The sequence below is a fragment of the Crotalus tigris genome, unplaced genomic scaffold (assembly GCF_016545835.1).
Source record: "Crotalus tigris isolate CLP2741 ecotype Arizona unplaced genomic scaffold, ASM1654583v1 scf7180000024472.5447098, whole genome shotgun sequence".
In the NCBI taxonomy this organism is placed as follows: domain Eukaryota; kingdom Metazoa; phylum Chordata; class Lepidosauria; order Squamata; family Viperidae; genus Crotalus; species Crotalus tigris.
In genome coordinates this window covers 1,238,450-1,260,936 of record NW_024100643.1, presented here as the reverse complement: position 1 = coordinate 1,260,936, position 22,487 = coordinate 1,238,450, and the positions used below count along the sequence as shown (strand labels likewise).

At 38.6% G+C, this 22,487-nt stretch overlaps 1 protein-coding gene across 1 annotated transcript; it reads left to right on the top strand.

The window, feature by feature from the left end:
- The first annotated feature begins 6,354 nt into the window (after nt 1-6,354).
- Nucleotides 6,355-20,575, top strand: MRPL45 (mitochondrial ribosomal protein L45). The gene is made up of 8 exons (XM_039333154.1): nt 6,355-6,505; nt 8,247-8,439; nt 14,325-14,442; nt 15,842-15,940; nt 17,916-17,964; nt 18,893-19,042; nt 19,140-19,313; nt 20,231-20,575. Exons 1-8 carry the CDS (start codon nt 6,392-6,394, stop codon nt 20,273-20,275), a joined length of 942 nt encoding a protein of 313 aa, XP_039189088.1. The 5' UTR covers nt 6,355-6,391; the 3' UTR covers nt 20,276-20,575.
- Nucleotides 20,576-22,487: the final 1,912 nt, after the last annotated feature.

Here is a 22,487-nt window from a genome sequence, read left to right as displayed (position 1 = left end):
TGAGAGGGACCTCGGAGTCCTAGTAGACAATCACTTAAATATGAGCCAGCAGTGTGCTGCAGCTGCCAAAAAGGCCAACACAGTGCTAGGCTGCATTAACAGAGGGATAGAATCAAGATCACGTGAAGTATTAATACCACTCTTCAATGCCTTGGTAAGGCCACACTTGGAATACTGCATCCAGTTTTGGTCACCACGATGTAAAAAAGATGTTGAGACTCTAGAAAGAGTACAGAGAAGAGCAACAAAGATGATTAGGGGACTGGAGGCTAAAACATATAAGGAACGGTTGCTAGAATTGGGTATGTCTAGTTTAACGAAGAGAAGGACAAGGGGGGACATGATAGCAGTATTCCAATATCTCAGGGGCTGCCATAAAGAAGAGGGAATTAAGCTATTTTCCAAAGCACCTGAAGGCAGGACAACGGGTGGAAACTAATCAAGGAGAGAAGCAACCTAGAACTAAGGAGAAACTTCCTGACAGTGAGAACAATTAATCAGTGGAACAGCTTGCCTCCAGAAGCAGTAAATGCTCCAACACTGGAAGTTTTTAAGAAGAGACTGGACAGCGATTTGTCCGAAATGATGTAGGGTTTCTTGCCCGAGCAGGGGGTTGGACTAGATGACCTCCAAGGTCCCTTCCAACTTTACTACTATTACTATTACTTTTTCTCTTAGTCTAATCTATAACCTTGAAATTCTATTATCATCACCTATTGACATATTACAGAACTAAATCTTTTTGGCTCCCAAATGCAGACATAGTAAAAATCACTGTTGAGATTTTTGCCCAATAAATAGAGCAAAATAAATAGGCTTATTTATTTATACAATAAATAAACAGGCTTCTCCTTCATTATTGTTCAAGGTACAACCAATGCCAGGGATACTTAACTTCACAAATCCATTACCATAGCAAGACTTGGAAAATGTGTGATACTATTCTTAGCCAAATGGGATCATTGTCCAATATTATGTAATGACCTGTCCAAACCAGAAGTTGTGTTCCTCCTGTTTAGTCTGTATCTCTAAATTTGTGGAATAATAAAATGCTACTACAAAGAAATTTTGCAGATGCCTGTAAAGCAATGTTCCCCAATTTAACCAGCTATATCAGATTCAGCTCCCACAAGTCCATAACTACTTTGAAATCCAATACAACAGAACAGCAGCATGTCAGAACAGTGTTTCACAACCTTACTAATCTTAGCTGCATTGGCTAGGGAATTCTAGGAGTTGAAGTCCACACATCTTAATCTTGCTAAGGTTAAGAAAAAGTAAGTTAGAGAGTAGTATTCTGACTGAGGGAGGGAAGTATGCAGTGGGGTATCCCAAGGCTATTTTAGGCCCAGTACTCTTCAACGTTTTCATCAATGGATGAGGGGATAGATAGGGAACTCCTCAGATCTGCAGCCGACACCAAGCTGGCAGAATATAGACTTAAGAATATAGACTTAAGATACAGAAGGATCTTGACAGACTTGAATATTAGGCACTAAAAAAATGAAATTCAAGGTGAAGAAAGTAAGATTCTACATTTAGGCAAAAAAACCCAAATGCACAGGTACAGTATAGGTGGCACCTCACTGTTAAGTTTGGTGTTCGATAAGGCATCTACAAGGCAACAGGTGAAACAAGCAACTCTTTATTAAAGGATTAAACACTGGCTTGGATAACGGCCGCTCCATCCCTTTATATACACTCAGCCACTAGGCGGTGGCCAATAGGATGCATGTATTATTCCTGCTTTTAACACAAGTAATTAGCATGGAGACAGAAAGTCTTGCTGTTAACTGACAGAGTCTTATGACCATTTTTTCAACATTTACAAGTAATTCACCTCAATACATTACACTCACTCAGTAGTAGTAACTGTGAGAGGGATCTCGGAGTCCTAGTGGACAATCACTTAAATATGAGCCAGCAGTGTGCTGCAGCTGCGGAAAAAAGCCAACCCAGTGCTTTAACAGAGGGATAGAATTAAAATCACATGAAGTGTTAATACCACTTTACAATACCTTGGTAAGGCCACACTTGGAATACTGCATCTAGCTTTGGTTACCACAATGTAAAAAAGATGTTGAGATTCTAGAAAGAGAACAGAGAAGAGCAACAAAGATGATCAGGGGACTGGAGGCTAAAATATAAAGAACGGTTGCTGGAATTGGGTACATCTAGTTTAATGAAAAGAAGGACTAGGAGTGACATCATAGCAGTATTCCAAATCTCAGGGGTTGCCACAAAGAGGAGGGAGTCAAGCTACTCTCCAAATTTCCTGACAAAACAATTAATCGTTGAACAACCTGCCTCCCGAAGTTGTGAATGCTCCAACACCTGACGTTTTAAAGAAGAGATTGGTATAGGGTTTCTTGCCTAAGCAGGGATTGGATTAGAAGACTTCCAAAGTCCCTTCCAACTCTGTTATTCTATTCTATTCTATTCTATTCTATTCTATTCTATTCTATTCTATTCTATTCTATATCTGTATTGGGGCTATAACATTGAGATGGCAATTACATAAAATTCTCCTCTAAAAATATGCTTCTCTTATGTATACAAACGAGAAGAAATATGCATGTTAAGACAAAAGTTAGTTTGTTTTATTTGCAGCCAATATATGCTGGGTACCTTACAGCATTAAACAATATCTCTAGAACAATAAAAATGGAAAAATAGAAATGGAGAAGTTACTAGAGAAGACGTATATATAGCAGTGATTTGCTGTACTGTTGGAAACAGTCATCTGTACAATTAGGACTACATCATAATTAGAACTACTATATAATAGTGATTTCACTCTTATATGCCAACATCCTGTAAGGAGGAGTTTCACTTTGACATATGCATCTTATGGCATGGATGTTGAGGTAAGGCTAGTTTGATAACAGCTCTTTGCATAATATACTGGCATAATCATACCATGTGAGACAGTATTAATATTCTCATCCATGACAGTGTTACCATTAGTAGAAAGTCATACCACCTGCTCTGGTCTACTAACATCTGTAGTTATAGCAGCTTCTCCTATAACTTGGTCTCCTCCAGGTCCAGCCAAGAGAACTTGGTGTAAATAGTAATATTGGTTATATGCCATCAGGTTGATGACCCATAAAGATAACAGTACAACCCTAGTTCTATACTGTAGTATAGTCCATATTAGGAGGAACCTGTGAGCATTGGCTTAAGGTAGGCAAGAAGTGTTGCTTTCAATCCTGGGATATATCATGATCCAAGTAATCAAGGCCAACCAAGTTGTACCTGAGGGAAAAAGTTATATAAATGTCCAGAAAATCTTCCCTGGCAGTATAATGATGCATTAGAAACTAGTACTGTTAAATTATCTGCCTGAAGCGATGATTACTCTCATTAAAATAGGGCCAAATTCTGGCAGCATGTATGTTCAGATTGTTTTTTTGAGTTTTGTGTAGAAATCTAATCTAGTTTTAAGTGGTACAATTTAGACACAGATTTATAATTCTAATGTAAACTAGGACTGAAGAAAGTAGGAGCAAATGGAGTCTCAAGATCAATTTTTTTTTGTTAAGGCAAAGATGTGTAATGTTTTCTAGGCTGAGATCATATTTGGTTTCAATTATATTTGAAATAAGGTATAGCCCAGGAGGAAAATATTTATTGAAATATAAATAATCTTAGTAAGTTAAATAAAATTAATCAACTCATACAGAATAATATACTTCGGAGGGGCCATTTCAGCTATCCTTCTCTTAATGACCATTCAAAGTTACAATGGCACTGAAAAAAGTGACTTATGTTTGTTTTTCATATTTACGACTGTTGCAGCATTCCCATAGTCACATGATCAAAATTCAGACACTTGGCAAATGGCTCATATTTATGACAGTTGCAGTGTTCTGGAGTCATATGATCGCCTTTTGCAATGGCTATTAAAATATGTCACTTTTTTCAGCCCCATTGTAACTTCGAACGGTGGCTAAATGAATGGTTATAAGTCAAGGACTACCTGTACACTATCTACTTGTGCCTTATAAGGAAAGTACTATTGATTAGTGCAGAATGCCTCTTCTAATTCTGATCAAATTATTGTAGACCTTTAGCAAGTTCATAATTTGTCTGTGACAAATACAATCAAGGTAAGTGCATGATGTGCTTAGCAAGAAATTATAATTAGCAAACTCCTTAAAAAGCAGACAACTTTTTAAATAAGATTTCAACTTTACTTCAGGTTTCTTCTAGCTTGCAGCATAAGAAAATAGCCACTTAGGATTTAGCAATGTTAAGTCTGAAACCTCAGTTAGTGAGCTTGTGGGGTAGGGTTAAAATATTGCACATGTACTTGCTAAATGTAGGTTATTATTGATAAGGTGACCAACCGTCCTCCTTTAGGGAGGACAGTCCTCCTTTTGTAAGTTCTGTCCTCCCTCGAAAAATGTCCTCCTACATGTCCTCCTTTTTAATATTTGAAGACTAATCTGCAGGGCTTTTTTTTTCTCATAGAACGCTCAGAACGGCGTTCCGGCACCTTTTTTTGATGTTTTTTTTCAACTTTTGCATGAGCTGTGCTACTCCCCCTATTGGCTTTCAAAAGCCAATAGGAATTGCTGCTGAGTGTTCCAAACACCCAATCGGCAAACTTTGCACATGCAAGTTGTCTGCAGCGAAGGTGAATTGGCAGAAACTTAGCACCCCTGCCTGCTACCCAACTACACCATCTCCTAGTTAGTTCTGAAGATACCATGCTGTGGGAACCGCGGGGCCCTCTCTACACGGGGCTGCGCAGAGTGGGCAGTGGTGCTGGCGGGGCGGCTGCAGGTGGAGTGTGTTGATGGTGGGCTGCCCCCAGGGCCGGAGCTGGCACGGCTGGTGCTTTGGGAGCTGCGGGGTCTGCTCTACATGGCAGGGCAGTGGTGCTGGTGGGGCTGCTGCGGGCGGGGACGCGGCAGGCGGTTGACCTTCCATGGGCTGAGCCAGTTTTTATGATATTTTTTTCTTCAATTTATTTGTGTCCTCCTTTTCATCGTAAAAAAGTTGGTCACCTTATTATTGAGCATGTCTGATGAATATAGTCCATAAGAACTGGCACTTCACTGGGGGTAGAGCAGAGGTCCCAACCTTTTGGCACCAGAGACCAGTTCTGTGGAGAGAGGTTTTTCTGCAGACCAGAGGGTGTGTGGTTTTGCATGTTGTCTGCATCCTGCGGATGGGATTTTGTTTGTACGGACCAGTTGCTGATATGCTGTGGCCTGGTACTGGTCCATGGACCGAGGGTTGAGGGCCCCTGGCCAGTAGAGAACAGATCTCAGGAGTTCGAGAATAATGTCAGATCCATTCTTTTCAGTATTACTCTCTAATCCAAATTGTTCGCACGTGACTATAAAAGCTTATGAAAAGTTTAATGGTCCAGGAAATTTTGCTCAGGCATATGATGCTATGGAAGTTTAATGCTGTTCTGAATTTTGTGATTTGTTTTGTTCTGACTTAGATGTGGTGTTTAGATGAAATGTTAATCCTCTGTAATAGACTGCTAACACATCATCACCTGTTTTCCCAAATCATGGATAATTCTTTAACGTTTGAGGCTTACTTGAAGCTGCTTATTTAAAATATTTATGAACCTCTTCAGCCCAATAAGCTCCTACTATTTATGCCTTTAGAACTAAGAATAGCCAACATTTTTAGTTTGCAATAAATAGGGAAACCAACACATTCCACTTCCTGCCAACAATTGTTTGCAGTGTACATGTAAACAATTGTTCACTTTTCTACAGTGAACAGGTCATATTTTACCCACTGTCCATTTTTTAGCTGATTAATCCATCTAAGAATATTTGCTAAGCTTTGGATGTTGCAAAGTGCTTATTCTTAATAAATTAACTAATTTCAGGTTTTTCTGGAGACTTGGTGACTATGCCAATGTGAATTGATTTGTTCTTAATGTTTAACCACGTCTATTTTCAGTGATCTACCCTACAATGCACTTACATTCACATTCTGCAAAACTTCAGTTTGCAAAAAGTGAAAGGACTTGAGATTCGTGGGTATTGCTTTTTCAAAGGACTGAGTATACTGATGAATAATTCGGTAATCAAGTACAATTAGGCACCCTGATTACTAAATACAATCTCCAAATAGCAGCAATATTTTATTATTTACCGTTTTATACATCACCTTTCTGCAAAGGCATTCAAGCAGAATGACAATATTATTTATTTAGGAAGAATTACAAAGCTTTTAAAACAAATATATTATCCATATGACTAGTTCTATGGTGGCTTGCACGTCTGAGCTTAAGACACGACTTATATGCTCATTTTTGCAACGCTAACTGCCTCCAATAATTTTTGTTCACTGACGAAGTTATCAATAAACGCCAGAAAGCAGCGAACCATCAGATATACTACTGGAATGTTCCATGGCAGTCTCCGCCTCTTTTGCATTTCGTCACCTGCGAGATCCCGCTTTCATCCCGTCGTGCAAAGCGGCATCTGGCAATATGGCGGCTTGTATGCGACAAAGTATAGCTAAGGTGCGCTACTTATGTCCTTATAAGTATTGGCAGGGAAATTTCGCTGGCAGCGAATTCTGGTAGCGCGTTTTTCGGGCGAAGGGAAATTTATGGTTTTCGTAATTAGGAGAGAACCTTTTTATTCTGTTTATTCTTTTTCATTTTATTGCGAGCACTTTCTGATGTCTACAGCAGCCACTTCATGTTTCACACTTTCTGATTAAGTGGAGAGGAATTAATGGCATATAGCTTTACTTCTTACACATTAGCTTCTGTGTAAGAAGTAAAGCTATATGGCATTAGCTCCTCTCTCTAAGTGGAGAAAATGATTCATTTGTCATTTAGGAAAATTAGAGAAATTGAATGATAATATACGTGTGGATTTTGATATTGGTATTTATATATTTTTCTAATTTGAAGAGTTTGGGACTAATTGTGCAGAAATTTAGCTGTTTTGGAAAACAATTGTCTGTGTATCTAGAACACTACGAAATGTTAATTAGTTTACTTCAATCATCAAAATAAGTTGTTGAAATAGTTGTGAGGAAAGGAAGGGAAAATATAAAAATATTTATATGGTTGCCCATCTCACAAATACTATTCTCATAAAGGATAGTTGACAAAGGTTATAACATAAGCACAACATAAAAATTAGTTTCAAAACTAGTTAAAACATAAAGTGACTGATGTAGACATCATATACTGATAATGTGCGCTCAGTTACTATCCTGGTACCCAGCCAGAACTTCAGGACTTCCCAAAAGATAAGCAGAGTCAGGACTATAAATATTTCTATACTGATCTGCATCTTCATTGGACAACATTGTTGTGGATTGGGTATTGGAATATACGTATTTTGAGAATACTGTTTAATATAATATGTGTTTCTTAAATATATGTTCTCTTGTAGCAGACAGAAGGCCAATATATTTTTGTTGAAATATATGCAATTAAATAATAGTTTGGATTTGCACAGCATGCTAAATCAAAAATAAGCAAATTAAATTGCAAATTTTATATTAAGTGAGTACTGCATGTGTGTGTTTGTGTGCAGGAGGAAAAGTGATAGAACATTCAATTTGAATTGAAAAATTTCTAAGTTTAAACCCATATCGAGATAGGGAAGGAAAAACTCCCAGGAATTTTGGAGAGCTGCTGTCAGAATTATAGCTGTTCAGCATCAGTTTGCTCAATGCAGTGAATTCTAAGCTAACTTCATTAGTTGGGTCATGGAGAAAATCTATTTATGTTGTCGCTAAGAGATGACACTAACCTGATGGCACATAATCAGTCATTACTTGGATTTGCTCAACATTTAGGTACAAACTATCCAAACTGTTAGACAGATATGATTTGTTTTAGCAAAGGATACCTGTAGATCTACCTATTTTTTTGCACCAGTCATATTTTCTTAGCAATCTCTGAAGGCCGTTGTATGTCAATCTTCTGTTCTTATATACTTTATATTTTACTTTGAAAAGGCTTTTGTACGTCTAGATTGCCTTTTTCTTTTGAAAAGACTGTATGTGTGCATTTGATTGTTTTGAAAAGCAAAATCATTTGCAGAAGGAATTTCTTGACAATTCAAACAAAATATATGTCTTAAGAACATGTTTTTCCTCTGTAGGTTTGAATTTCTATGTATGTTTAATATGTCTCTAAATCGCTCCATATTGCTACGATTTGGATTAGGAAGATAAGTAGATAAATGGCTGTAATTAAAAGTTATTTGTATAACATCTACTTTTTTTTTAATTGAAAGGGGGTAACGTGTTTACTGAATGCTGCCCGTTTTGCCCCATCTTCTCTTGTGATCCCAGTGAGGACCAAAAAAAGACTTAGACTTCCCCCTAGGAGCTATGATTCTATGGAACAACAGCAAAAGCAGTTAAAAGCTGCAGGAATTACGATGTCTGAAGAAAAGATGGCACAGTATATCACTATTACCTGCACAAGTAAGTAGTCTTGATAATTTATTCCATAAAAAGAATTGGAGTAGAATTAATCTCTCTGGCAGGGGGCCGCATCAGCATTGCGGTTGCCCTCGGGGGGCCGGGTGGGTGCGGCCTATTGGGTGGGCGTGGATGGAGTGGGTGTGGCCTACTGGGTGGGCATGGCCAACTCTACATCGTTCACATCAAGGGTTCCTGTGGGGGCCTGGGCAGTAATGGGATAGATCTGAGGGTCTCTGGAAGAAGGGATTGCCAAGGCATGGTCCATTTCTTCATTCCTCACAAAGGGTGACATCTCCCCAGCATGCACCCAGGGGCGGGGCCGACACAGCAGGAGCTGGTTCTTCGCTGTTTCTAGACGGCCTTTGGAGCTAAGACTGAATGCGTTTCAGCATAGACGGCCACCAAAAAATTGTACATTGACTCCCAGCCAGCCAGCGCCAGGGCCAAGGCAGCGGGGGCTGTTCCCTCACTGTTTCCAGGATAGCTTCATGGGCCACATGAAACCACTTCGCGGGCCGCATCCGGCCCCCGGGCCTTGTGTTTGACATGTCTGCTCTATGGTATATTGATCCCCAAAGCAAAATAAATATTAATTGGTTGCTTTCCCATTTTTCTCAATCCTGGATATCTTTAAATCCTTTCTCATTACATATAATAAAATTAACTGTATATATTGGTTTTGTAACAAACCACATAGATATTATTTAACTATAGCAACCAGTGATGATGTGTAGCAAGGTCTGAGCCATTGTAATTCTTCCTGTAATAGCAGATGATTGGAAATGAGCTGTAGCTATTCAGAATGGATTATATTATGTATTAAAAAAAAAAATCTGACCAAAAGAAATATAGATGGCTATAAAAATACAGAAATAACACTTCTTATCCAAATTGAAATAACAAATCCAAAAAAGGGGGGAAAGTGTGTTGTCTCTGGAGATTTTTAGTTATCCAGGTCATAGTTGTCTCAAATGTGCTTTTTTCTTCAAAAGGCAGCTAGACTGTTTTTTTCTTGACGAAGACAAAGAAAATGTTTCACTTCTCATTCAAGAAGCTTCATTGGTTCTGATAGCGGGGGGATGGAAGGATAGGTACTGACAGTTGAGCCTGGATGGTGGGGGAATGGAAGGCTAGGTTCTGATATAATGTGGGCGGGGTGAAGGGGGTGGAAGGATTGGTAGTCATCTGGTTATAAGCATTTTCTGAAAGCCATTGAAGCCACTTGGGGGTTGATCTGTGCCTACAGAGTCATCTGAATCAGACTGCAATTGGTTGTGGAATCTTCTTGAAACTGCTGCAACGGCTGCATTGTAAATTGGAGATAGGTGGTATCTCATTCTTCCCCCTCTGGTTTTATTCACCCCTCCCTCAACAGAGGGGGAGAAATAAGACACCACCTATCTCCAGTTTACAATGCAGCTCTTGCAGCAGTTCCAAAAAGATTGGCTATTCCAAAATATATTTCTTTGTTTAATCAAAGGAATTTGGAGTGTAACACTCCTTCTGGCAGATACTATGAGAGACAGGCAGTCTGTCAGGTAATTAGATCTATGCAATATAAAGCTTTTATAGATATTGACCAATATGTTGAATATTGACCAGCACAGAAGCAAAATGGCAACTGGTACAGTTTATGAGCAGATGAACATGCTGAACTATGCTGATCACTACCTGCAGTGCTGGATTTTGGATCCATTGAAGCTTCTGCATGGTTTTCAAGGGAATCCCCATGTAGATTGCACTGCAGCAGTCAAGTTGCAAGTTAATCAAGGCATGAGTGACTCTCTTGCAAGGAAGTCCCATTCCATCCAAGGTTAAAGGTAGGCTATCTCCAGATCTCAGTGGCCTAAATATGGTCACTGAGTCTTGGTAGGATTAAATCAAAGAAAGTTCCTTCCCATTGATACCTGCGAGTCTCCAGGCACTAGGACAGAACTTCAACAGCCAGTTCATGGTTGAAAGACATAATTGAGTTTCATCAGCATGTTGATGATGATGAATTGGTGGATTACCTGATCCAGTGCTTTCATATACAGGTAATCTTCAGCTTATGTCCATTTGTTCAACAATCATTGAAAATTATGATGGTGCTGAAAAAAATGGACATTCTCAAAGTTCTGGCCATCGCAGAATATCTGCCCACTTGGGTGCCTGTTCACAATTAAGACATTTCAGGGAGCTGTGTTTCGTGATTGCCGTTTGTCACGTTCCTTGCCGGCTTCCAACAAGCAAAATCAATGGTATAGAAGTCACAAGTAGCACTGGTAAATCTTTCTGGCTTTCCTGCACTTGCAAAGCAACACGTTCTCCATTCCATGGACTTTCTGCATATATGAAATGCTGTAGCACTCCTTCCTCCAACTCACATGTGGACTGTACCAGGCCTCCACATCCCTCCTCTAACCCTCCCCCCCCCACTCCTTACCTGGGATTCCTGCTGCTTCCCACTACCTGTGCATCTTGGGGTTATGACGGCAATCAGCACTGTTAGGATTGTCATTGCTAAATGATGTGGTCACTTGACATTTTGCTAAGATTGCATCACTTAGCAACAGTAACCCTAGTGACAGTCCTAAATGCTGTCATAAATGAAGGACATATTAATTGGAGGAGAGAGAGGTTGGAACCCTATAGCACCTTACAAAGGGGGAACCTATGGGATGATTTTTTTCCCTTAGCCAACACTGATTAAAACCAGCCCCTGAGAAAGGCTGCTGTAAAATTGTGTCACTGTCTCTAGCCCACAGAGTTAGCCCATAAGGATAGTGTGGTCACCAGTATCAAAAACCACTGAGCGATCAAACTGCACAAGAATAGATGCATCATTTTCATCCTGGCTCCACCATAGGATATCTGCAAGCATGATTAATAAGGCACTTGCAGTATTAAATCCTAGCCCAAAAACATGACTGAAATGAGTATTCATAATCCATTTCCTCTAGAGTTCTCATTAACTGTGGATTGGCCAGTATCTCTGACCAACCAATAGTTATTGAAGAATATGGGGCCACTGTAGAGTTAATGAACTGAACATCTTACTAACTTTCAGACGGGCCCTTAAAGTTTTTAATTATTGATTCAAATTGTTAATTTTATTTGTTGCATTTTGTACTTAATTGATATTTTTACTGCTTTTAAAAATCTTCCTTTCTAATTTGTTTTTACTGGAAACTACCAAGAAACTTTAGTGGATGGTGAAAAAATTGAAAAAAAATCAATGCTTACTTTTTTGCCACCATCTTCTTTCTGCCATACTGTACAAATATAATTTATTCATGACCTGTATTACCAATATGGCTTGTTAAAACATTTTTGCAAGATTCTTTCTGTATTTTTATCAAATCACCCATGAATATTCCTGTAGTCACTGTAGTATAGTAGCTACAGTGTAGTAGAACTATAGTAGTATAGTTCCTTTTTGTTGACAATGCTGCCGTTACTGCTCACTCTGTCGAAGATCTTCAACAACTTATGGACTGTTTTAGCAAGGTCTGCCAAGACTTTGGTCTAACAATCAGTTTGAAAAGTCATGGGTCAGGACGTGGATTCACCTCCCTGTATTACAATCTCTGCACAAGAACTGGAGGTTGTCCATGACTTTGTATACCTCGGTTCAACTATCTCCGACACTCTCTCTTTAGATACTGAGCTGAATAGACGTATTGGTAAAGCGGCCACCACATTTTCCAGATTTACAAAGAGAGTATGGCTTAATAAGAAGTTGACAGAACATACAAAGATCCAGGTCTATAGAGCCTGTGTCTTAAGCACACTCTTGTATTGCAGTGAGTCTTGGATCCTTTATGTATGGCAGGAGAGAAAGCTGAACACCTTTCATATGCGCTGTCTCTGACATATTCTCGGCATCACCTGGCATGACAAAGTCTCAAATAGCACAGTCCTGTAATTTCTAGCATGTATACATTATTGAAACAGCGACGTCTACGCTGGCTTGGGCATGTTGTGAGAATGGCTGATGATCGGATTCCGAAAGATCTCCTGTATGGAGAACTAGTGCAGAGAAAGCACCCCAGAGGGAGACCTGAGCTGCGATATAAGGATATCTGCAAGAGGGATCTGAGGGCCTTGGGAATGGACATTAACAGCTGGGAATCCTTGACCTCTGATCATTCAGCCTGGAGGCTAAAGACGCAGCATGGCCTTCTCCAATTTGAAGAGACACTTGTGTGGCAGGCTGAGGCAAAGAGGCAGTCCCGGAACCAGTGAAATCTGGGGACTGGACAGGGGACAGATTGTATCTGCCCTCAGTGTGGAAGGGACTGCCATTCTCGAATTGGCCTTTTTAGCCACACCAGATGCTGCTTTAGGACCTCTTTCCAGAGCACGATACCATAATCTCTCGAGATTGAAGGATGCCAATGATGATAGTAGCTAAAATGTTTAGATTGGGAGATCCAGATTTAAGCCATGGAATGTTGGTTGTGAAAATTTACTCGGGAACTTAGTCCCTTAGTCATATTTTCTCACCTCATCCTATGTTTATGATGTTATTATTTGAGGAATAAAATGGAAACACTCCATATGAGCTACATGCTTTCCTGGAGAAAAAGCAAACTTAATCTAACAAGTAATAAAAAATATTTGTGTTTTTACACTGTATTTCTCAGATAGAATTTTAATTTACAGAATATAATAGAGTTGTGATTATATTTGCCTGTTTTTTTTCAGACAGGTGATTATGTATTTCAGATAGTCCTCACTTACCCATAGTAATTGGAACTGGAATTTTCATTGCTAAATGATGCAGGTGAAAATCATGACATCACAGGACCATCAGTCCCTGTTGCCATTGTTAAGTGAGGATTGCGGGTTGTTAAGCAGGAATCTCATGTGACTTTGACTTGGAAGTCTCAAAGTGCTTTTTCAAGAGGCAACCAGACTTTCTTATTTTTCTCTGAAGACATTTCGCTTCTCATCCAAAAAACTTCTTCAGCTCTCACCTCCACTCCCCATCATCCAATCAGAGCGGACGAAGCTTCTTGGATGAGAACTGAAACGTCTTCAAAGAAAAACAAGAAAGTCCAGTTACCTTTTGAAAAAGTACATTTGGAACAACCATGACCTGGGTGACTGAGAATCTCCATAGATCTTTGATTTGCAACTTCTTGCCAGCTTCCAATAAGCAAAGTCAATGAGGAAGTTGCAAATCCTTGGTGGCTTACAAGCAGGCCAGTGGGCCTATGTGTGATAAGGAGCACAGCTGGAGGAAGGGGGAAGTGCGTCAGTGTGTGGCCAGGTGGGGTAGAGAGTGCTATGGCACAGGTGTGGGCAGGAAGAAGAAGGGTGCTGCAAATGGGCACATGCTTTGGAGTATAAGATTCCCCAGGTTCTTATATTCTATATTGGACTCCTTGGGAGGAAAAGCAGTGGGAGCAACTTCTAAGCTTTCCTGCCAGTTTTCCCACTGAATTTGCTTGTGAGAAATTGCCACTGGGGATTGCAAATGGTGATCATTTGCTTTTGAGATGCTGTAACATCATGAGTGTAACTGGGTATCAAGCGCTTAGAACTTCAAGGACAAGACATAAGTATTACTTGTTCATCACCCTTGCAAGAACCATTAATTATTTTACCAGTACTGACTGATATTATAACCACTATCCACATTGTCAGTACAAAGTTTTTCCACAATAGTAATAGGTAAGTGAGGGCCATTCAGCGATGCACAAAAAATATTTATAGCAGCAAGATGTTAACAAAATCAGATTCTATGGAATAACTTTTAAATTCATTAATATGTGGGGGGAACTCAAGCAATAATATTTTATCTCATTTTTTAAAAACATTAATGTTGCACATTTGATTGGGGAGCATGTTTTAAAAACAATTGTTTGTTATATTTTCTTCTTAATTTGGCAATGCAGGGGGGATCTTTGAGCCTTACATTCCTCCAGAAGGAGATGCCCGCATGTCAATGCTGTCAAAGGAAGGTCTATTGCAAAGGACAGAGAAACTGAGGCAGACTGCAAAATCTTACACGGCGTATGTATCTTTCTGTCTGTGGCACCCAGTCATCCCTATTGCATCCGTTCGCTTAGTGCTGTTGTACTATTTCCTTTTAGCAGCTGCAGTTTGTATCATGGTCTTGTCTCATTATCTTCTAATCATTTCTGTAGGTCTTAAAAGATGATTTATTTCCTGTTGTATTTCCTAAAAAGCAAGGCAGTAGATATTAACTTACAAAAGTACATTGTATACTGTAGACCCTTTTGGAATAAGGTGGTTTGAAAAAGCAGTTTAAGACTGAATATTACCCTATGTATAAAATCTTATTTACAGAAAATGAGTTTGAATGTATCTGTCTACATGATAGCATTCCCCAAACAGGGGAATTCTTTTATTTGATAGGCCATGTAAAAGATGAACGTCCCTCATTTGCATTTTCAAATGGTGTAATGTACTTCTGAATATGTTATTTGACTTCTGGGAGTAAATATTCAAACTATATACTTAATATGACTTTAGAAGGAGGGAAAAAGGATCTTTTCTAATACATGCACTGTTGAATCAAGTACAAATTCTTTTTAATATGACAGTGGCCTTTGGCTGCAAATTCATAAAAAAAGATCTGTAGAAAAGAGTCTCATTTTTTGTAGTGTTTTGCTGTTGCTATTTTCCAAATACCTGGTATATTTTTGAATATGATGTTTTTGGTTCAAACATCATTGTTAGTTATTCATGAAGTGATTTAATCACTTGAAGCTGATGGCAGTTTTACTCCTTTTCCTGTGAGTATACTCCCGAACATTTGTTCATGAATTCATGGTTCCTTTTTTAAGGCTTTGCTTTAAACAAAATAGTTTCATATTTAATAGTGTTTTTTCCTAAAAATTGTGCACATTTTTAATTTGGTGATCAACCCATTTCCAAATAAAGATATGACTTAGGTTACTATGGAAATTTCGAATTGAATTGTTTCACTTCAGCTGTATCCTCACAATGTGCAAATACTTTTGATTAATTGCTCTTTAGTTTGCTGCATTAATCTACAGCCAGGGTGAATGCATCATGCTGAACTATAAAAAGATGTGAACTTGCCATCAGCATTTTAGCCTAGTTAAATAGGTGCTCCTGCAATGAAAGAGATTCTGTTGTCTAATAGTAGGTTTGACTGATGACTTCAGAACTTGGTGTTTGGGTCTTTTTTCTCAGAATCCGCAATCAAGAGGTAGGCTAGGTTGATTTCATTGGCCATTATTCTCACATAGATTGATGAGAGTAAAAAATATATAATCAACATGAATGTGGCTTGCTATGCAAGAACAGCATTCTTCTATTTTGCTGATTATGTAAGTCCTATGTTTGATGAACTTCATCTTATGGATTTCTTTTTTCTTGAGCTGTGGTTGTTTATTCTCTCCTTCCACTTTTTTCTTGACAGAATCCGAAAAATAAGGGAGAGTGATCGTGACTTCCGCATCAAAACTTTTGCAGAAAAAGCCCAAGAAATCTTTATTGAGGCACACAATAATCTGGCCAAGTAAGATGTCTTAGGATGTGTTTGAGTTTTAGGCTCCAGTCTTCCCTCTCTTCTCACAAATTGTGCATTAGTTTGACAGCAGTTAACATCTCCTAGTTCATTTAGCTTACTTAGAGAAATTTCAAAAATTATCTCTAGGAATTTTTTTTAATGTAAAAAGAAGCAGCCTGTTGCTTTGTGATGAATAGATCAGGGCTTTTCAACTGGTGGTATGTGTACCACTTGTGGTACATTAATGAGTGGCAGGTGGTACGCAGCCCTGCCTAGCCAAGTGTAGTGGGAGAGGGAAAGAGCCAGCACAAGCAAGGACTTACAGTGAGACAGTCCTCTGGAGCTGCAAAGGCCCCAGGCTCACTTCTGGCTCACCCTCCCCCATGAGAAAGGAGGAGGGGGATGGAGACAGGAGAGGCTATAAAAGGAGGCAATTTGAGCAGGAGAGGGAGAAAGAAAACAAGCAGCAGCCTTGGGAAGAGGCAGAGTCAGTTGCACCGAAGGGGGGGGGAGGAGGAGGAGGAGGAGGAGGAGGAATCAAGCAGGCTGGCCATGAGCCATCTACAACTGCTTTGGCAGCCACCTGTGCTGGAAGCAGCAAACAGGCAAGAAATGCAGCAGGGGAGGGGTCACCCTCCAAGAGGAATGAAAAAAGGCAGCAATGGCTGGAGATGAGGCACAGAGGAGGGAAGGAGATGGAGAGTGGAAGGATTCTTATGTGCTTTTGTGACTTTGAAGTTCTGGGATTTGTGCAATGTGGGCTTTGTGTTCTTAAGGAGTATTTGGCAGTTTCTATTTGGCTGATGGCTGGTGTTAGCTTCTATTGCTCTGCTGTTGTTAGCTGTAAGTTTTGCTGCAAGGGATTTTGAAGTATTTTTCTCCTGAATGGATTTTGCCTGTAGCATTCTTTTACTTATGAATGGAGCCATTTGGGGAGGCTGCCTTAGCCTGCAGCCAGTACTTACATTTTTTTTCTTCCTTAAGTGCCGACTGCACTCCTTACTTTTCTTTCTAGCTAGTAGCTAATTCTTAAAGGGGAATGTGCCTTTTTAAGCTAGTTCACTCAGCAGCTTGTCTTTTCTGTCTCTGTTTCCTTGTTTGATCAATATATGGAAGAGGGAAAATATGGTGGGTTCAAATTCTTCCTTCAGAAGAAATGGGAATGAGAAAAAGGGAGTCAGGGAAGGGAGGAAGGAAAGGAAGTCCTGCCTTAGCACTTGGCCATCAGCAGCTCTGCCATTGACTTTGCTTGTCAAATATTGCAGAAGGGGATCACATGACCCTGGAACACTGTGACCATTATAAATATGAATCAGTTGCCAAACATCCAAATATAATTCACATGACTGGGCATGCTGCAATGGTCATAAATGTGAAAAATGGTCACAAGTCATTTCAGTGCAATTGCAACGTTGAACAGGGTTTTTTTTGGGGGGGGGGGTCAAGTTTTTGACACCTTGCTAGGTGGTACTCAAATATTGTCATATCCTAAAAGTGGTACAATCAGTAAAAAGGTTGAAAAGCCCTGGAATAGATTGATAGTTCAAGTGGCTGGAAGTAATATCTGCAATGGATAGCTATTAAAATCTGTATTCAAATAAGGAATGAGGTGTAGGGGTAGGGGCTGGTTCATTCATCAGATGTTCCAAGTGTATTTGTACATTCTGACACCCTTTTAGCAGCTGTTTTGATATTGACTATTTTATCTTCCTTTTCCTATACAGTACTTTTGTCTTGAATCACAGGTTTTTTTTCCTTCTTTCCAGACTTGCACAGTACATTGTAGCTTGAACTTTGTGAACAGTGATTTTTCTTCAGGACTATTCCTGAATAATAACAGGATTATTCTCTCTCTATATTAGAAGTTGTCAAGAATTGTGCGTGTATAAGTATGTCCGTGCTGATGTGCTTCAAACTGAATAGTATCTTAATTGAGTTGATACTTAAAAATAATCTGATCATGTATTTTTCTAAATTCTTACAGTTTAAATGAGGAGAAGCTTCACTCTCTAGTGACTGAACACTGTTACCCGGTAAGAACATGTGATAAGATCAGCAAGTGATTACTTAAAAGACTTTTAAGAAGATCTGTCATGCCTCTTTCCTGTTACAGATACTTGAACTACTGTCCTATGCTATTCCTGCCCTGTCAGTCTGCCGCGCTGGGCAGAGTTAATCATAATTAGTGGGCTGCTTCCTCAGTTTCAAGCCCCTGAGGTGCTCCGCTAGTTTGACATCCTTGTATGCATTTAAAATTAAAGTATGAAGCAAACAGATTTCTTTTTTAAAAATCTAAGATGGAATAGGAAGAAATGCACTGCTAGCATCTACATGTGCTCCAAAAGCCATTATAGAAGATGGAGGTTTTGGAAAAACTGCCCATGGACTAGTATGGCTTATAACAACCTGATCCCAGAAGGCTGCCTTTAAGTCTTTTGTTGTTGTTGTTGTTCTGTTTCTAATTTCTGCAGTCATCATAGTTTAGATTTCATCTGTGGAGTATCAGGCTACTGAGTTTCACTGATGCTGTATGCAAAAAGTTCTGAATGCAAATAAACTAGTCTATTTTGTCTAAACAGTGCCATGAGCTTCAATTGCCCACAGCAAAAGTTTGCATTTTATGCCCATTTTCTTTTTCTCAGCCTAGTCTTGCTTATTTGCTCCATTTTTTCTTCAATCATTTTTGTGCCTTTCTACTTTCTTTCAGGACTGGAAAAATATTTTATACCAAATCATTTAATCCTGACCCCAGTATTTTGCAATATAAAATTTCTGAGTTTTAAAGATAGGGTTTTGGGTTTTGATTTTGTTTGTTTGTTTTGGTTACTTTCATTTTTATCCTCTAATTTTCTTCTAAAATCTTTTTGTAGTTGCTCGTACATATTTTAATCCTCTTGCACTTGTATGCTTAATCTTCTTAATTTGAACATGTTGAAATTTTAGACATGTTGAATTTGTTAGGAAATGGTGCAAGGAAATGAACGTAAAACCATTCGGTGGAGTTTTCTGGAGTCATTGGAGCCTCCTAGAGTGGTCCATGTGCGATGCCCAACTATGCTGAACGAGGATCTTCTGTATGGGCAAGTGACAGTTCGAATTCACATTCGGCAGGTATGTGATTCTAACCACTGTTAATCTTGGATATATCAAAATGTGTTTTACATATCACTGCTTAATGTCACAGAATTGGGGGTTTTTTTTCTGGCAGATTTTGGCTATCTATGATCAGTTTGGGAGACTGATGTATGGAAGTGAACAGATACCGAAGGATGTTCTGGAATATGTTGTGTTTGAGAGACATCTGCTGCACAAAACTGGCCAGTGGAGGTTACATGACAAGATCGTTCCATCATGGGCTCCTCCAAAAGATCCCCTAATCAAGGTACATGTTTAGGTTATATGGTACAGCATTTATTTGTAAAAGTATCTTAATTTTTTAGATGCATGTATCTTAAAGCTAGAGCAATGTTATGGTTTTGGCATCTACTTTTTATCTTGGGCTGGATAAAGTAGCTTGATTAATATATCGTACTAAATCATAATGTGTTTTATTTGGTTTTGAAATAACGTGTGAAATGAATCATTGTCAATTAGTTATCTATGATTTATTCAATAAATATTGAATAAAGCAAGTATAAAAGTGGCTCAGTTTAAAGTAAGTCAGTTAGCTGATGGTAGTATGCTAGCATTTTCTCAACATCTACATACATTATTACAAGCCTATTACAGGGTTTCTGCCAATTTCATGCTTTCCGGGTTCATGGAATTATAGATCCTCACATTCTCTTCTAGCATAACCAGTGAACGCTGGCAGGAACATGAAGTACTGTAGTTTAAAACTTTAGAGGAAACTACTATAGAGAGTCAGGAAGGTGTTGCTTTTGCTCACACCGTATCCCTGTCCTGTACACATATAAACCTTAGGCAAGTCATAATCTTAAAACCTTAGTTTCCTGTTTAAATAATGGCAAAAATATTTCAGAAATTTTGACTGAAGAAGCTCAACCATTGGGAATAAACTATTTTATAAATTATAGGCTTGGCTGGGAATCCACATCATTATTCAAATCCAAAACCAAAGAAATTGCATTATGTTAATCCAACCAATGTGTTCCAACATTCCGAGCTTTTCCCAGAGTTTTGCGACCTAGTCCTATATTTTAAGTCAGTTTTTTAAATAAACAGATGCTTATGTAGTGAGAAGTCAATGCAGTTCCTTCATATTTCATACTTCATGAGATTTTGACAATTGGGGCATTTATTTTCTGTTTTCTTTTTTCCCAACTTTACACTTTCCAGACTGTTATGATCCCAGGACTAATCCCAACACCTTCAGAAGCATAGGGAAGAATCATCAAGAGGCGCCAGATCCACAAATGGGACAAATAATAAGACCAAAAAATGAAACAGGAAGGCAGAATTGGATATGTTGGGCGAGCTTCTTATGTGTAATGACTCTGGTTAAGTTGTGAAGTATATATCAAGCTGTATGATCCCTACATTACTCCATTTTTTAGTCTTCCTTGCTAAAATAATTGATGTATACTTTGCAATATTGATTTTATATTGTTTCTTTTTGATCAATAAAGTAATAGATTTTAAGATATAAAACCTAATAAAATTTTAGTTCACAATCCACTGGAATACCAAGAGGGTCAGGAGCTTTCTCTGATTTCATAGATGTAATGATAGTGACATCTATTTGATACTACCATCTGTTTGAATTAAAAAAATATGGTCCTGAGATAACTAGTAATCTCATGTTCTATATTTTTAATCATCTATCTCATTTGTAGATGATTTAGAAACTATATGATTTAGAATAAAGTTTTAAAATATTTTAATAGGTTCGAAGATTGCATACTCAATCCTGTTTTAACTAGTGCAAAAATGGTAAAAAAAAAAGTTTTGGAAATACCATTAAATTTGTGTTTAGCAGGTACCAAAATTCTGTATCACTCAGCAGATAGATGGGAGACATACATTATTCAATTCTTAAAAGAGAGAATAAAAAAAATAAAACTCAAGCTAATAGTTGCTTCTTTTTATAAGAAGTATGTGCAATAATTTAACCTCAAGAGGCTGCCTTAGCAGTGTCTTATCTTCAGTGTGAAACCAAAGATTGGCATAACAGATGCTATTAATAACAGACGCATAACAGAAGCCAAATTCACTTAACAGCAGCAATGATTCACTTAACAATCATGGCAAAAAAAAAAAAGTTGTAAAGTTGGGTGCAACTCACTTAAAATTGCCTTGCTTGGCACAGAAATTCTGGTCCAGGTGTGCTTGTAAGTGGACAACTATCTGTAACTTAATTTTATTTGTTTATTTCATATATGGCATTGTTAACATTAGCCAGGAGACTACAATGCTAATGCAGAGTAGTGGTTTTGCTGCTTGTTTACCAGATGCTAGGTATATGTGTGCTTCCCAAGGTGTGCCGCAGGAATCCGAGCTAGCTTCGCATCACAAAGAAAGATGACCGGCTTTTCTTGCAGCAATATCCAAAGCCTTCTCCCTCCATTGGAGCCACCTCCCAAGTGGGTGTTTCAACTGGAAAATTTCAGTGCCAGCAGGATTCTAACTGCCACAAGAAGCCCCTGCTCACCTTCCCGCCAAAGAAGTATCTATTTATCTACTTGCAGACAACATGCTTTCAAACTGCTAGGTGGGCAGAAACCGAGGTGAGTGATGGGAGCTCACCCTGCCATACAGTGCTAGGGCTTGAACCGCTGCAGCAGAAACCATCTCCAGCATCATTAAACTATTGAGCCATCACATCTCCTGTAGCTTAATCATAAAATGTGAATGAAATTACTCGCATACTGGTACTTATAAATATTTCCACTGTTATATTCACTGGGAAGCTTATTCATGGTAGATTTGCATTTATCCCTGTCTCTATGTGAAAAAAGTTCTTAATCATAGTCTATGATCAGTTTGGAAAGCCTCTGCCAGCAAGGTGGGTAGATTTATATATATTCGGGTATAAACTTGAGTGAATTCACAGTAAGCAGCATATAGTACAAACTATTCAGATATAAACAAAAGAGAAAAGAATATGATAAGATAATTTGTGATTGTTCAAATCCATTCTGACAACCATTTCATGATCATGCCCACAACATGCTTCCCAAACATATCAGACATGTTCAAAACATAATCTACAGTTTTCAGAGAAAAGAAACACTGCAATATCAAAGTCAGCATTATAAAAAAATTCCCAACCCCATTAAAATATACAAAATGAGATACACATTCTCTTAATATATAGATATATTTTTATTACTATATGTACATTATAACAGATAATTTTGATATTCAGTACAATACAGAGACAAAGTGTCCTCACATTTGACACACTGTTAGTAGCACTTTCTAAAAGTACATCAGACAACTCGGAGGAAGTGCAGGTTCAAAAGGAAATTTGGAATCTTAGGTTTATGATAAAGTAGCCAATACTATGTATAGGAAGATGTCTGAGCAACAAAACAATGGCTCAAAAACAGTTTCCTCAAATCTTTTAACTCAGTGAGGGTTCTTAGTAATGGAT

Excerpts from the sequence above, each read along its gene's own strand:
- MRPL45 (XM_039333154.1), top strand. The coding sequence starts at position 6,392 with ATGGCAGTCTCCGCCTCTTTTGCATTTCGTCACCTGCGAGATCCCGCT. Across the intron at positions 14,443-15,841 it reads ACTGCAAAATCTTACACGGC|AATCCGAAAAATAAGGGAGA; the intron begins GTATGTATCTTT and ends TTTTCTTGACAG. Across the intron at positions 17,965-18,892 it reads TGACTGAACACTGTTACCCG|GAAATGGTGCAAGGAAATGA; the intron begins GTAAGAACATGT and ends TGAATTTGTTAG.